The 15,876-nt window shown below is 46.4% G+C and overlaps 2 protein-coding genes across 2 annotated transcripts in view; one reads left to right on the top strand and one right to left on the bottom strand.

Moving 5' to 3' along the window:
- Zswim5 (zinc finger SWIM-type containing 5) overlaps window positions 1-11,270 on the top strand; it is a 108,817-nt gene extending 97,547 nt beyond the window's left edge. Inside the window, exons 9-14 of the mRNA XM_005370027.3 lie at window positions 338-598; window positions 988-1,123; window positions 1,874-2,031; window positions 6,208-6,371; window positions 7,038-7,119; window positions 7,842-11,270. Coding sequence (XP_005370084.1) covers window positions 338-598; window positions 988-1,123; window positions 1,874-2,031; window positions 6,208-6,371; window positions 7,038-7,119; window positions 7,842-8,704 — 1,664 coding nt within the window. The 3' untranslated portion in view covers window positions 8,705-11,270. The remainder of the gene's footprint in view (window positions 1-337; window positions 599-987; window positions 1,124-1,873; window positions 2,032-6,207; window positions 6,372-7,037; window positions 7,120-7,841) is intronic.
- Window positions 11,271-11,528: 258 nt separating this feature from the next.
- Window positions 11,529-15,876, bottom strand: Urod (uroporphyrinogen decarboxylase). Its single transcript, XM_005370026.2, has 10 exons — window positions 15,785-15,876; window positions 15,043-15,155; window positions 14,842-14,921; window positions 14,703-14,765; window positions 14,275-14,472; window positions 14,013-14,174; window positions 12,877-13,014; window positions 12,630-12,730; window positions 12,468-12,534; window positions 11,529-11,765 (listed from the first exon to the last, which is right to left on the bottom strand). Exons 1-10 carry the CDS (start codon window positions 15,802-15,804, stop codon window positions 11,604-11,606), a joined length of 1,104 nt encoding a protein of 367 aa, XP_005370083.1. The 5' UTR covers window positions 15,805-15,876; the 3' UTR covers window positions 11,529-11,603.

Consider the following 15,876-nt stretch of genomic DNA (forward strand, 5'->3'; position numbering starts at 1 on the left):
TCTTCTGGCCTGCAGACATACACACAGACAGAATATTGTATACATAATACATAAATAAATATTTTAAAAAAATAAATAATTATGAGATTATATAGTGCCCTGGCAAAAGATAAGACTTATGCTTCCCTGACTAGCCTAGCAAATTCATGCGTTAATGTAGGAATCTTTACGATTCTTTTTGTGAATCTTTTTTCAGTGTATTTTTCTTACGGCTTTGAGGTTCTGACTTAGCTTTATGATAACTATTAAGCAACTGCTATCCCAGAGTGGAACGGGTAGATGCACAGAAGAACCCACTAGACCTGTCCTAAGAACCTGGTATGCCTATTGCCCTCAGATATGAATGAAAGCAGACTACCTGTGTACCAGCATGTACCTGTGGCTTCAGGCTGCCCAAACAGCAGTGAGTCATACCTGTCATTGGCTCTGGAAGTTGCTCTGATGGGCATGGGTCAACAGAGGGTAATGCCTGAAGGCCTCTATGCACAGGACAAGGTGTGCCGTAATGAGGAGCAACTCCTAAGCCAACTCCAGGAACTTCAGCTGGATGAGGAGCTAGTACAGACATTGCGGAAACAGTGTATCTTACTGCTTGAAGGTAAGAAGAAAAGGAGCTTCAGTCACAAAACCTTTGACTGTGACTCTGGGCCCCATTCTCTAACAAAGCACAGTTATGGAAATATTTATGACACTAAAGAATAATGAAGATTCTTATGTTTAGCAAACAAACTCAGATAGGTTCCTGGGCTCCTAAGTCTAGGTTGATATAAGTATACAAAAATAAGTAAGTAAACTGGGTGGTAACAGCCCACACCTTTATTTCCAGCACTTGGGGGCAGAGGCAGGTGGATCTCTTGAGTTTGAGGCCAGCCTGGTTTACAGAGCAAGTTCCACAACTACTAGGGCTACACAGAGAAACTCTATCTTGAAAAACCAAAAATAAATAAACAAGTAAATAATAGCTGGCTGACTCATCTTCTTCCTCAGGAGGCCCCTTCAGCGGCCTAGGAGAAGTTATCCACCGGGAGAGTGTTCCTATGCACACCTTTGCCAAGTATTTGTTCTCCGCTCTGCTGCCTCATGATCCAGACCTGTCCTATAAGTTAGCCTTACGAGCCATGAGGTGGGTAGCCCATGTCCCCCGGTGCAGATGTGTTCCGTGCCCTCTCTCTTTGCTTATCCTACTCCCCTTTCCTCTTCGTCTGTTCCCTGACACCAAGCCCTCCTTGGAGCAGCTGAGGTATGTCCATATGATTTAGGATCCAGGAGTCGTTATTCATGAAATACTGACCCTCTACCCATATTCACGGTAGATTGTCTGAGCAGGCCCCTAAGGTATTGGAGCCTCTTGGGCAGCCTGAGGAGGGATTTATGTCCTTCCATATCTCCTTTCAGTCATGGGTCCAGGTATAGGTCTCCAGAGAGTATGGGAGAAGCAGAGATAAATATGTATACCCCAAGACCTACAAACAATGCTCTATGAGAATCTTGTTTTCAACCTAGAGTAGGATCCTTGGTTTATGAATATAGATTTCTGGGATGTAGCAGACCTCACAGAGGAAGAATTTTAGTTAGGCCATAGGACTTAGAGAATTCCTTAGCAAAAAGGGAAATTCATAAGTGTTTCTTATGCTCATCAAGATAACCCTATGGTGCTCTACATGCTGGTCAAACCTCTTTACAATGAGAACTGTTCAGCTTGAGGTTTCCAAGTGCTCAGGCTCCTGCCTGATATACTGTAGGTTTAAAACTTCAAAGCTCTCAGCCTGTCTTTCCCTGACCAATTCCTCCCCAGCAGAAAACAAACTTCCCTACAGGTGCTCACAATGACCAGAGTCTAAATGAAGCTTATGGTGCTTCCTGGGTCTTCTAGGTTACCTGTTCTAGAAAACTCATCTTCTGCAGGCGACACTTCCCACCCTCATCACATGGTGTCTGTGGTGCCCAGCCGTTACCCTCGCTGGTTCACACTTGGACACTTGGAATCACAGCAGTGTGAACTGGCCTCTACCATGCTGACTGCTGCCAAAGGTAAGTACAGGTAGACATTAGACTCCAGCCTCCCCACTGTGCCTACCCACCCAGGGTCCGTAGTCTTCCAAAAAAGAGAAGCTATGTTTTCTGTGGTGACAAGAGCAGTGGAGATCTTCATGTTGACTGCTCGTGAGAAAGAGCACCTGGGTTCAGACCAGAATTTTGCCTTAGTTACTAATTGTAAAACCCTGAACATATAGAATCAAATGATTTTTAAATGTTTAAATATTATTTCATATTATGTGTCTGTGTACATGAGTGTCAGTGTCCAGTGAGGTCAGCAGTTTCTGATCTCCTTAGAGCTGGAGTTATAGGTGCTTCTGAGTCCTCTGACATGGGTGCTAGGAACTGACCTTGGGTCCTCTGCAAGAACAGGATGTCCTCTTAACCAAAACCTATCTCTCCAGCACCGTAATCAAATAATTTTTGTTTATTATTATTTTGCTTGCTTGTTTTTTGAGACAGGGTTTCTCTGTGTAGCCCTGGCTATCCTGGAACTCACTCTGTAGACCAAGCTAGCCTTGAACTCACTGCGATATACCTGTCTCTACTGCCCAAGTGCTGGGATTAACTTCAGAATCAAATGATCTTTAAGTTAACTTCTAGATGTAATCCTCCAGCTAATAAAATCAGTTTATTTTTTTCCAAACTCAGTTTTGCAATCTATAAAACAGAGATCATTGTCAGTGATCTGTCAGCTCCCAGGACCATTGGAAGATGTAATGAAGACTAAGACAGAGCTATAAATCTCCACACAAAATCAGATGGTGTGATTTTCCTACCACACTTGGCCTAAGGGTGGAGTCCAGAATGATTGTGACCCCTGTGAGCTCATGGAGCTCTGTGGGCTTGGTCCCAAAGAGAAGTGAAGAGAACTCTAGACAGGGAGCTGCAATAAACCCCGCTGCCATGGACCCTGAGCATTTTGTCCAGCAAACTGGACATTTAAGATGTCTTTTTATTTTTAATTGAAAATATCTTTGGTAGGAGTGCCTTCAGAGACCAGAAGAGGCTCATATCCCAGAGAGCTGTAATTACAAGCTTTGTAAGGTGTCTTATACGGGTACTGGCATGCCAGCTTGGGTCCTCATGAGAGAGCAGCAAGTGCTCTTAACTGACAAGCCATCTCTCCAGCCCCATGAGTGTTCCCTCTGTGGATGCTTTGAAAGATAAACTCAGAGAAATGATAGATCTGCAGCATGGAAGTTTGTTTCTTCAGCCATCTAAAGTTATGGCCACAAATAAGATTTATTTTGTGAATGAGGAAACCCCTTCCTCCACAACCTCTCCAGCAGAGGCTATCATTGGTATTTTTGATTTTAGCCATTCTGACAGGTGTAAGATGATATCTCAAAGTTGTTTTGATTTGCATTTCCCTGATTGCTAAGGAGGTTGAGCATGATCTTAAGTGTCTTTTGGCCATTTGAACTTCTTCTGTTGAGAATTCTCTGTTCAGATCAGTGCCCCATTTTTAATTGGGTTAATTAGCATTTTAAAGTCTAGTTTCTTGAGTTCTTTATATATTTTGGAGATCAGACCTTTGTCTGTTGCGGGGTTGGTGAAGATCTTCTCCCAGTCAGTGGGTTGCCTTTTTGTCTTAGTGACAGTGTCCTTTGCTTTACAGAAGCTTCTCAGTTTCAGTAGGTCCCATTTATTCAATGTTGCCCTTAATGTCTGTGCTGCTGGGGTTATGCCTAGGAAGCGATCGCCTGTGCCCATCTGTTGTAGGGTACCTCCCAATTTCTCTTCTATCAGGTTCAGTGTGCTCGGACTGATATTGAGGTCTTTGATCCATTTGGACTTGAGTTTTGTGCATGGTGATAGATATGGGTCAATTTTCATTCTTCTACAGGTTGACATCCAGTTGTGCCAGCACCATTTGTTGAAGATGCTTTCTTTCTTCCATTGTATACTTTTAGCTCCTTTATCGAAAATGAGGTGTTCATAGGTTTGTGGGTTAAAATCTGGGTCTTCTATGCGATTCCATTGGTCGACGTCTCTGTTTTTATTTGTGACATCAATTTAATATTTTGGCTGTAACTGTAGAACCCTGTCAGTAAGACAGGGGAGTTGTCCCAGTCTGATGCAGAAAGGGTTAAGATCATCAAGTTCAAAGTCCCTCAGATCAAGTACAGTCTTAACTATAACTGTGTTTCCAACCCAGTGTACATTCTTACATATATCACCTAGACACTAAGTGGGTTACCCGAGTTCTGTGTGATTGGAAGTAGGTATTACTTGGATTCTCTCAATATCATTTTATTCTGACTTTAAAAAAAACTGATATTCATCTCAAGTAGCTGCCATGGATGGATTTTGGGAGAGCCTGACAAACCCAAATGTAGCTATGGGAAGTGAATGTAGCAGGTGTTTTCTCTCCAGGAATTGAGTCCAAAATAGGGCTAACTCAGAGAAACTCTGTCAAAAAACAGAACAAACAAACAAAAAAAGACCTTATATCCCAAATATTCAAAGAATTCTTTTTTGTTTATTTCTGGTTTTGTTTTTCAAGACAGGGTTTCTCTGTGTAACAACCTTGGCTTTCCTGGGACTCACTCTATAGACCAGGCTGGCCTCAAACTCGCAGAGATCCACTTGTCTGCCTCCTGAGTGCTGGGAATAAAGGTGTGTGCCATCCACTACCTGGCACAAAGAATTCTTAAATTCACAAGAACCTAATGATGTCACCCAGTTGGTAGAGTATATGCCTAACATGTTTGAAGTCCTAAGTTTGATCCCCAGCACTGAATAGACCAGGCATTGCAGTACACTTCTGCACTGTACTCAAGAGGGGAAGGAAAGAGGATCAGGAGTTCAAGGTCAGACTCTGCTACATAAATTAAAGGCCAGCCTGAAATACATGAGACTCTGTCTAAAAAAAAAAATTGACAGTCCAATTTAAAAACTGAGTAAATTCGGATCTCTGTGAGTTCGAGACCAGCCTGGTCTACAAAGCTAGTTCCAGGACAGGCTCCAAAGCCACAGAGAAACCCCGTCTCGGAAAAACCAAAAAAAAAAAATAAATAAAAATAAAAAAAATAAAAACTGAGTAAATGCTGGGCAGTGGTAGTGTATGCCTTTAATCCCAGCAGTTGGAAGGCAGAGGCAGGTGAATCTCTGTGAGTTCGAGGCCAGCCTGGTCTACAAGAGCTAGTTCCAGGACAGGCTCCAAAGCTACAGAGTGGTCTACAGAGTGAGTTCTGCAACAGCCAGACCTACATAGTGAGACCCTGTCTGTCTGTGTGTGTTTCACAAAGCTATGTAGTTTTAACATATGTTCCAGTAGTCTTGTTCCTAGATATTATCCAAATGAGTCAAAAACATATACATACCTAAACCTGTACAGGAATATTTATATATCATTCATCCTTGCCCCCAAGACAATCAAAATATTCTTCAAAATGTTTGAAATGATAAATTGTGACATATCCATACAATGAAATGTTATCTAGCAATAAAACAGAATAAGCCCCACATACAAGAACCTCAGTTGTGTATTTCACATTGCAAGAAGTCAGTCTGAAAAATGCTACATGCTCTGTGATTCCAATTGTTTGATGTTAAGGAGAAATGGGGACAGGTTTGATAAACATAGGAGTTTTTAGGGCAGTGAAAGTAACCAGAATGACATTGTAATTATATGCTTACCTAAACTGTGTAACACAGAGACAATGTACTTTAAAGTATGAACTTCAGTTAATATTTCAATTGGGTCACCAAATATTATATGAGAAAGATGAGAGGCTGGAGAGATGGTTCAGTGGAAGAGCACTGGCTGCTCTTCCAGAGGACCTGGGTTCAATTCTCAGCACCCATATGGCAGCTCACAACTTCTTGTAATTTCAGTTGCAGGGAACTGAAGGCCCTCTTCTGACCTCTGTGAGTACTAGGAACATATATAGTACACAGGTCTATATATTCAGGTAAAACACCAATATATACAAAATAAAATAACTTTTAGAAAAAAGATGGGCAAGGTGAATTCATGTGACTGTCTAGGAGCAGAAAGATCCACCAGAGGGTTTAGAAGAGGCACTTCACCAGCCAGAAGGGATGGTAGCATTCAGAAGCATTGGGTAAATTAGCGTAGTTCAACTAGTGCCTGTTGTGAACAGTTTACTGTCTAGGGAAACTCGCGAATGAACCCTGCCCCTATCTTTCTGCTGACTACAGGAGATACTCTGAGGCTACGAACTATTCTGGAAGCAATACAGAAGCACATCCATTCTTCCTCCCTCATCTTCAAACTGGCTCAAGATGCATTCAAGATTGCTACTCCTACGGACAGCAGCACAGATGGCACTCTGCTTAATGTGGCCCTGGAGCTGGGCTTACAGGTATGGGTATGAGACAGTGTCCCAGCTGTAGGTTTCTGGCCTAGTGACAGTTGACAGAAGATATTCCAAGGGGACTGAACATAGCCATGTCTGGTTCTTTCCATCTTCCAGAGTACAAGTTCTAGGGTAGACAGAAGGTAAGGACTCTATAAAGTTGGCCTCCATTTGGAAGTTAAGGCCAGAAGTAGACTAGCTTTAGGAACCAGAGGGTTCCCATCTTCTCTACTTCCCTCTTCCTCCAAGTCAGTCAAGGTATGATAAGAGTCTTATATATTGTCAGTCATGAGTGAAGCCTCATGTCTAGTGAGTGGGATGGGAAGAAATTAAACATATCCACACAGAGAGAAAGATCACTATTTAAATAATGAAGAATATTTGCTGTTGGGCTGGAAATGTATCTCATTTGGTAGAGTACTTAACTACATGCAGCATGACCCTGGGTTCAACCCCTAATATTTCATAAACTGGGCATGTTGGGATACATCTCTAAGTAGAGGCAGAACGATTTTAAGTTCAAGACTATGGAGAGTAGCAGGCCAGCCTGGGCTACATGAGACCCTGTCTTGGGCAAACAAAAAATGTCCTTTGCAAGAAAGAATGAAGGAGAAGAGAGGAGAAGCTCCCAATTGTTAGGCTTGGCCCCCTGGAAATGCCTCTCGTGTCTAGGTAATGCGGATGACCTTATCAACCCTTAACTGGAGGCGCCGAGAGATGGTTCGATGGTTGGTTACTTGTGCTACAGAAGTGGGTGAGTCTCCTACCTCCCTCTTTCTCTTGGGGAGTTTCAAGGCCCGACTTTTCATACAGAACAATGAATCCTTAGAGCTGTCATATTTCTGTTCCTGGCAGCCTGAGAGAGGATGTGCTGCTAGGAGAAGATGGCCTCAGTTCAGCCAGTCCAAGCCCTCACTGCTGGGACCATATCCTGATGCCAGCAGCACTTTGGTCCCCTGTGGTTAGGGAAATGTCTGAGAGAATACATTTCAGCACCAGTCCCCATGTGCTCCCTTGAGAGGGAGTGGGCCCAGTGGTTTGGTCCCAGTCTCTGTCTATGCTTCTGGAAAATCACAGACAATTTGGAGGCTTGGGACCCATTCTAGAACCCAAAGCTCCAGTACAAGACTCTCCCTAGATGCCCTACTGTAGCTAGAGCTCCCAGGAAAACCTAGGATCCCCTGCCTTGAGGCAGGCAAACCTGGGACTCTGTAGGTTCATCTTTATGAAGGGCTGAGGGTACAGCAGAGACCTTCAGCTCTCTGGTCTAGGACGGAAGGGATGGGAAGAGACCCCAAACAGGGTCTGGCCATCTGGGATGCTCCCCTTGCCCTGGTTTGCCTCAGACCATCTCAAGGCTACTGAGGAGGAGGGAGAACTCGTCTCTGCAGGCCAAGTTCAGACCCCAAATGGTAATCTGGGCAGACTTGGATTGAGATCGAGTAGCCACTGCTGAGCTCATGTTCTCCCTCACAGGTGTTCGGGCCCTGGTGAGCATCTTGCAGAGCTGGTACACCCTCTTCACCCCGACTGAGGCTACAAGTATTGTGGCTGCCACAGCCGTATCCCACACCACTATCCTGCGTCTCAGTCTTGACTACCCACAGCGGGAGGAACTGGCTAGCTGTGCTCGCACGCTGGCCCTGCAGTGTGCTATGAAGGATCCGCAGAGCTGTGCCTTATCAGCTCTTACACTCTGTGAGAAAGACCACATTGCCTTTGAGGCAGCCTACCAGATTGCCATTGATGCTGCCGCTGGGGGCATGACTCATTCACAGCTGTTCACTATTGCCCGCTACATGGAGCTCCGTGGCTACCCGCTGCGTGCCTTCAAGCTGGCCTCGTTGGCCATGAGCCATCTTAACCTGGCCTACAACCAGGACACCCATCCAGCCATCAATGATGTGCTCTGGGCTTGTGCCCTTAGCCACTCTCTGGGCAAGAACGAACTGGCCGCTCTCATCCCCCTGGTGGTGAAGAGTGTGCACTGTGCCACAGTGCTTTCCGATATCCTGCGTAGGTGCACAGTGACTGCACCAGGCCTGGCAGGCATCCCAGGTCGCCGCAGCTCTGGAAAGCTCATGTCGACAGACAAAGCTCCACTGCGCCAGCTACTGGATGCTACCATCAATGCCTATATCAACACCACACACTCCCGTCTGACACACATCAGTCCCCGCCATTATGGAGAGTTCATTGAGTTTCTGAGCAAGGCTCGGGAGACCTTCCTACTGCCCCAGGATGGTCACTTGCAATTTGCCCAATTCATTGACAACCTCAAACAGATTTACAAAGGCAAGAAGAAGCTGATGCTGCTGGTTCGAGAGCGCTTTGGCTGAGAAAATAGATAGCTTGCTGCCAGGGCAGCCTGGGCTCCCAGATCAGGACATGGACTCTGAAACATCTGTCTACCCTGAGAGGACTCTGAGCACTTGTGGCTGAGCCAAAAGTACCACAGACCTAAGGATGGTGAGAGTCCAAGTTTAACCAGTATTCCTGCCTTGGCAAGCTTCTCACTCCAGCCCCACTCACTGTTCCTGGAGGAGCTGGGCCCTGCAGACCGATCAGATGCCCTCACAACATGTCACCTCACGCCCCTATATCCTGCGTGTCCTGACCATTGGCACCTCTCCCTTGGCAAACACAGAACACTGTTCCGTCTCAGGGATTGCTTAACCAGAGAAACAGAAGCATTTATGGTACTGTAAATACTATAGTATATGTGTTGTCAAGCAGTGTAAAGCTGTAACTATTTATAATTCTGACTCTGATCTGATGGGCACTTAAAGTAGCTGTGGGTGGGATGATAGGCTTGTCTTCTGAGGAGACTCACAACCATTTCTCAGGTTTCCTATACAAAGTATATGCTACTGGCAGTGGGTAAGTGGGGGCAGCAGGGAGAAAAATGGACAGTTAAAATCCATGTCTTGTCTGTGCAGAAACTGTGGCCTGCAGATAGGACAGCTAGCCTACTGTTGACAACTAATAGTCATTGAGGGGCAGAGGTCAAGACTGGGCTTAGATGTTTGTCTCACAGAGCTGTGACAACACTGAAGTTCCTGCCTCTGCCTCACACTCCAGGAGCCTGGTGAACACCTGAATAACAAGTGCAGGGAGAAGACGAAGGTCTAAGAAGCCACTGAGCTCAGACAGTACATCTGCTCTGGTCACCTTTATGTTAGAGAATCTGCTTCCATCTCCAAATTTGTCTGTGTGTATATCTGTATGGATAAGAACATGTCTGTGTACAGAGTTACACATGTGCATGCCTGTCAGTTCTGTGTAAATTATGTGACATGTGCTAGACTGTGGGTTTGTTTGCTGTTTCATTTGTGTGTGTGTGTGTGTGTGTGTCTGCGCGCGTGATAATGCCTACCTAAGTGTTAACTGTACTCACACCTCCATGTTTAGGGTCTATGTGTATCTAGGCACACACGGGTACCTGTGTATAAACATTTTTGTGTCTGACTGTATGCCTGCTGACCATGATATGTCTTTACGTGAATGGTCTCTACATGTAGTCTGTCAGTGTCTTCATGCTTGGGGATCTGCATGAGTGTGCCTTCTTCCTGCCAGTTCTCTCTTGCCCATTCCTTAGTCTCTTGCTAGCTGAACATCGTTACCCATCTCTGTGCCTCCTCTATTTACCTTCTCTCAGCAAACAAGTTTCTAAGCACTAGTGTCCCTCTGCCGTTAAGATTGGCCACTTTCACTCCACTGTTCTCTTCCTCCTACTCTACCTCAAACTTCCTCTGCCTGCTTCCATCCTAGTTCCATCGGTAGCTAATGTGGAGGCTGAGGCTGGTATTCCTTTAGTGTTGCCCTTCCTAACTTCTAATCCTAGTGGGTAACCCCCATCAGCCCATGCTGACCTCCAGTGTGTCATGTCCCTACTACTTCATGACCCCTATGCTTGCCTGCAATTACAGGAGGTAGCAAGGGCATTCAGAATCCTTTGGATACAGGCGTCTTGAGTGTTTACTGTTTTGTCTTAGTTCCTGAGTTGGGTGGGGTTTGATAGGGAAGGGGTGGTATAGCTAGAGGGCGAACTAAGGACCTTTCTGTCTGATTTACTTTATTTTTCTTTGAAAAACTACATGTTATCTTTTTTATTCCAAACTGACCAGTAAGTTGTATTTGCTGTTTGTGGCTACTAATGTGTTACTGTCCAGCCAAGGGCCCCTACACTGTCTCAGCCCAATGGGTTGGAAAAAAAAAAAAAAGGAAAAGCCACTCCCATTTCTGTATCATGATTGCCCTTTTTTTAGCAAGTATGTGAACTCAGTGCTTTTCTAAGAATAAATCATGGATCACAGAAAAGATCATTTTTCTAAAGCAGAAATTGTGTTTTATCAATAAATGAGGCCCGTCTCTCCTTTGATGGGACAGGGGTCTGGTTGGGCCTAGAGATGTACAGAAATGGACAGATGAAAGAGTCCTTACATCACACCCATCTCCATGGCTCTAAGGTCTCAGAACCTTGTCCCAGGAATCAAACAGTCACGTCCTAATGTCACATGATAAGCAGGATCCCAAGATTCTGAGACAATCAGCAGGCATGCTCAAAAAATAGCGCACAATGAGCTAAAGTGTCAGAGGATCCTTTGGCTTCCAAGACCATCATACCTTGGCTCCAGTCCTAAGCAACCTAGCTATGAGTCTTTATTGTGGTATCAAAGCTAGTCTCCCTAACTCCTGTCTACCCAGACTCCATCTCCCTCTCCTGAACTCCAAAGTGTTTTAGCCACTTCGGTGTCCTTTTTTGTTTATATATGTCATAGCCCCAACTACCTGGAAAGGTGTACCAAATATCACGTCACTCTTGGGCTTGGGTGGCTGACAGCACGATGGAAGTGTGAGCCTGGTGTTAATGCGGTAGGGCATCTCACTGACACTGAGCCCTGAGACTTGTGGAAGAAGATGCAGAGGAGGCTTAACAAAAAGGAACAAAGGAGGCTGGCCTGGTGTGACACACATCTTTAATCCCAGCACTTGAGAGACAGAGGTAGGTGGATCTCTGAGTTTTGAGGCCAACCTGGTCTACATAGTGTGTGTGTGTGTGTGTGTGTGTGTGTGTGTGTGTGTGTGTGTGTAAGAGGAAGGGAAGGGAAGAGGACTGAAGATAAGATCATAAACTTTTACAAACAAAGGGACATGTTAGACTCCAGCTCTTGAAGTTTTATTCTCCTGGAAACAACCTGTGTTGGTGGTCCTCAAGCAGAAAGGAAAGGCATACACTTAATTCTGTCGAAGTAGACGTGAATGTTTGTGCACAGCATCCACAAAGGCTCCTACATGTTCTGGGTCCATGTCAGGGTACAGCCCGTGCCCTAGGTTGGCAATGTAGCGTTGTGGCCCAAATTCATCCAGCATCTGCTGCACCAGTCGACCAATCTCTTCCTAGAGGACCAAGAGGGCACTGTCTAGGAGGTCAGCAAAGCTGTAGCCTCCCTGACATAACAGTAGTGCACATACATGCAGGAGCACTTCCACAGGGTCACTGTCATTAATTTAACAAAACTTACCAGGGACCTCACATGCATCGGACATTAAGAACATACAAATGAGAGGGCCCGGGAGATGACTCAGCAGGTAGGGTGCTGGCTAGCAACCCTGATGACATGAGTTCAATCCCTGGGACCCACGTAAGGTCAGAAGAAGATAACTGATTCTAAGTGTTGTCCTCTAGCCCCCACATAGGCACCATGACATACATATACCCAAACACACAATAAGTTTACCAAAAACATCACATGAGAGCTATCCATAATCTTAAAACTTTAGGAGGTGGAGGCAGGAAAATGAGTCCAAAGCCAACCTAAGTTATGCAGTGACTTTGAGGCCAGCCTCTGTCTCAAAAAGGGGAAGTGTGGTAGCCTGACAAGCACAAGGCTCTGGGTTGGGTCCTCTGCTCCAAGGAGTGAGAGGAGGAGACAGACAACAGCCACAAAAACTAATTTGTTTTCATTTCTTGCTTTCTTAGGTGTATATAGGATAGAGGAGAGGAAAAATAGGTATAATAAACCATACCCCTGTGATCACTCAGCCATTGCACAGTGCACAGAGAAAACCGTATACGTACATGCTAGGCCCAGTAATTACCTCAGATGCATACAAGGCACAAGGATCCAGATTCCCTTGCAAGGTCACCATCTTCCCCACACGCTCCCTGGAAACAGAGCCATTGCCACATCCTTGTCACTGCACATTTGGGGATGGTACCCCTCTGCCTCAGCCTCAAGTGCCCACTCCTCCATCACTCACCGGGCTTTCTTTGGTGCCACTGTCCAGTCAAGTCCAACTACCTCATAGCCAGCCTGGGCCAGCTCTTCCAGGGCAAAATGGCCATCCTTAGCAAAGATGATCTGGAGAAAAGAGCAAAGCTCTGACACTAAGCCTTGCTGTGTCTGCTGCCTTTCTTGGCTGTGCTTCTGCTACCCTCCAGTGGTGACTTCAGTCCATGCAGGACTTAGCCCTGAAAGTACTTCACTAAACCTGCCCCAGTCCTCACCATGGGCACTGGTGCCAGACCTGCCTCCTGCAGCCCAGCCTTCACTCGCTTAGCCACATCACGGATGTAGGGCAGTGCAAACTTGCCGAAGAGCTCTGGGCCAAGATGTCCTGCATGGGACTCAAAGAGCTGCAGTGCCTATAGATAGATGATAAGAAAAGTGAATGCATAACGCACAAAGAGGAAGCACCTCCGGCCCACATACAGGCTAAGCCATAATTGTCCCTGGGTGACTTTAAACCCTGATCTATTCTGAGGCTAGGAGCTTGGTGTTAATTCAAAAACTTTTGCCCTGGGGGCAGGTAAGATGGCTCAGTGGTTAAGAGCACTGCCTGCTCTTCCAAAGGTCCTAAGTTCAATTCCCAGCAACCACATGGTGGCTCACAGCCATCTGTAATGACATCTGGTGCCCTCTTCTGGCCTGCAGACATACAGACAGACAGAATGTTGTATACATAATAAATAAATAAATATTAAAAAAAAAAAAGTTTTGCCTGAAAGAAAGAAGCCAGGTGGTGGTGGCACATGCCTTTAATCCCAGCACTTAGGAAGCAAATGCAGGCAAGATCTCTGTGTTTAAGGCCAGCCTGGTCTACAGAGTGACTTCTGGGATCTCCAGGGCTATACAGAGAAACCCTGTCTCAAAAAACAAAAAAGAAAGAAAACAGCTAGGCAGTGGTAGCAGACTCATTTAATCCCAGCACTTGGGAGGCAGAGACAGAAGAAGAAGCAGTTTTGCCTTCTCCAGATCCTAACAGCAGCTTCAATCTCCAAATACTCAGACCTTTAAGTACTGGGTCGTTTCAGGCTTAAAATCTCAGTGGTTCTCAACCTGTGGGTCGCTACCCCTTTGAGGCTGAATGACCCTTTCTTTTAAAAGGGGTCCCATATTAGATATGATGATTCATAACACTAAGACATTTATAGCTATGAAGTAGCAAAAAAATTTATGGTTGGGGGGTCACCCTAACATGAACTCTACTAAAGGGTCACAGCATTAAGAAGATTGAGAACCACTTAGATACTGCAGTCAGATCACTGGAGGAACAGTAAGTCCCTGCTTTCTCCACTTTCGGAAGCCATTGCTTTGGGTCCTGACAGACCAAGCTGCAGCCTACTTGTCCCTAGAGACTCACCTGAGCACCAGCAGCCACTTGTCCTATTAGATAGGGGACCAGGGCATCAGTGAGTATGCCAAGTAGCTTGTGACTGGCCTGCGGTCTTTGGTACAGCCATCGCTTGGCCTGAGCCATGGTGCTTGAACTGCCACCCTCCACCATGTATGTCATCAGGGTCCACTGCAGGGCACAAAGATGTCACAGCATAGAATCCCTTGTCACGACCAGACCTGCCAGGATGACCTCTTCGTGTTCCAGCCCATGCCCTGTGCAGAATTACCGGAGCACCAGCAAAGCCAATTAGTGGCACACGTCCAGCCAGCTGTTGTCGAGTAAGGGTGATGGCTTGGAACACATAGCCCAACTCTGTGGCCACTGCTGCTGGATCCCGTAGGCGCTCTAGGTCCCGCTCTTCTCTCAATGGCTCTGGGAAGCTGGGTCCTTTGCCAGGTACCATGGTTACCTCCATGCCCAGTGCCTTAAGGGGATAAAATATCTGGGTTCATAACCTGGAACTGCAGAGGGAAGGGTTGTTTCAACCCATGTGATAAGAAGTAAAAGAATAAAAAGCCCCGGCAAACTCCATTTCTTAGTGTTTTCCTCTACCAGTTATGTACGTATCTTGAAACTGACAAGACAGATTTCCAAGGAGTCCTTTCCTTTCCTTTTTTTTTTTTTAAGTCACCTTCCATGATCAGGATTGAGTACCTGGGGCACAACAAGGATGTCAGAGAAGATGATGGCAGCATCTAGAGGGAACCTTCTTAGTGGCTGTAGGGAATAACAGGAGGTTAGAGAGGCGGCACACTGAGCGCATGAATCCCACCCTCACTCGGGCGGCCCTCACCTGCAGAGTCAGTTCACAACAAGCCTCAGGAGAGCGGCAGGTGCTGAAGAAGTCCTGGCTTGCCCTAGTTTCCCTAAACTCTGTGAGAGGAGAGGGAGGACAGGACTCAACCACGAGGTCTTCCAAAGTTATCACGGTCCCCTGAAGAACTTCGCCTTCTAGAATTTCCGGTTTTATCTAGACCATAGCTTTGCCCCTGACCTGGTAAGTATCGGCCTGCTTGTCGCATGCACCAAACAGGAGTGTAGTCTGTTTCCTCTCCCCACGCTGCTCTCAAGAACGTGTCGTTCTTCAGCTCCGGAAAATTCTTGCGTCTGGAGATCAGGTGGAGTAAATGTCATTAAGATAGATTGGGGTTTGGGGAAGGCGGGTTCAGTCAGGCACCGCTATCTGCCGCCTCCAGGTCCGCTTGCAAACCATGGCTCCCCACCCATTCTGCCTCCTCTATCAGTTGGCGCACAAGACCAGGAGGGGGGCCCCACTGGGGCCTCTCTCTACACGTTTGTCCAGCTTTCCCAAACTGGAGGGATGGGGAGGTCGTGGAATGAAAATCCAGTAAGGAGAGTTTGGGGAAAAGAAGTTAATCTCGAGGACCGGGCCGCGAATGGCCTAATTGTGAAGCAGGGCGGTCCCCCAAACCGAGAGCGAGGATCAGAGTTGATGGTCCCAGGTGCTAGTTAGAAGTTCTGAGTCACCTCGGAACGTCCTGGGACGCAGTCCCGTAAAGTAATCCCTGGAATGGAGATGGGGGCGGGCGGGGAGGCGGGGCGGGGAGCGGGGAAGGTTCTGTTCCACGACTGGAAGATTTGGAATCTCAGTGACTTGGGTTCGTACTTGGAGAGTGGAGCGCTCGGAAAAATAAGAGTTTAAGGACATTTCCCCTGAATTGGAAGACCGGAATCCGAAAGCAAGGTAGCCACAGCACATGCAGCAGAAGACTCACCCCAGCCCGTTCGCCTCCATGGTAAACAGTAACTGAGCAGTCGCCGGTCACCGCTTTAATCCGAATCTCCGCCTACACAGTCCAGGCTCCGC

Source organism: Microtus ochrogaster, unplaced genomic scaffold, assembly GCF_000317375.1.
Source record: "Microtus ochrogaster isolate Prairie Vole_2 unplaced genomic scaffold, MicOch1.0 UNK69, whole genome shotgun sequence".
In the NCBI taxonomy this organism is placed as follows: Eukaryota; Metazoa; Chordata; class Mammalia; order Rodentia; family Cricetidae; genus Microtus; species Microtus ochrogaster.

Bases quoted from the DNA above. Each gene is read 5' to 3' on its own strand.
- Urod (XM_005370026.2), bottom strand. From the start codon at position 15,804: ATGGAGGCGAACGGGCTGGG. The intron at 14,922-15,042 runs GTCAGGGGCAAA...CTCCTCTCACAG, and splicing joins AGCAGGCCGATACTTACCAG to AGTTTAGGGAAACTAGGGCA. The intron at 14,473-14,702 runs GTACTCAATCCT...TATCCCCTTAAG, and splicing joins ACATCCTTGTTGTGCCCCAG to GCACTGGGCATGGAGGTAAC.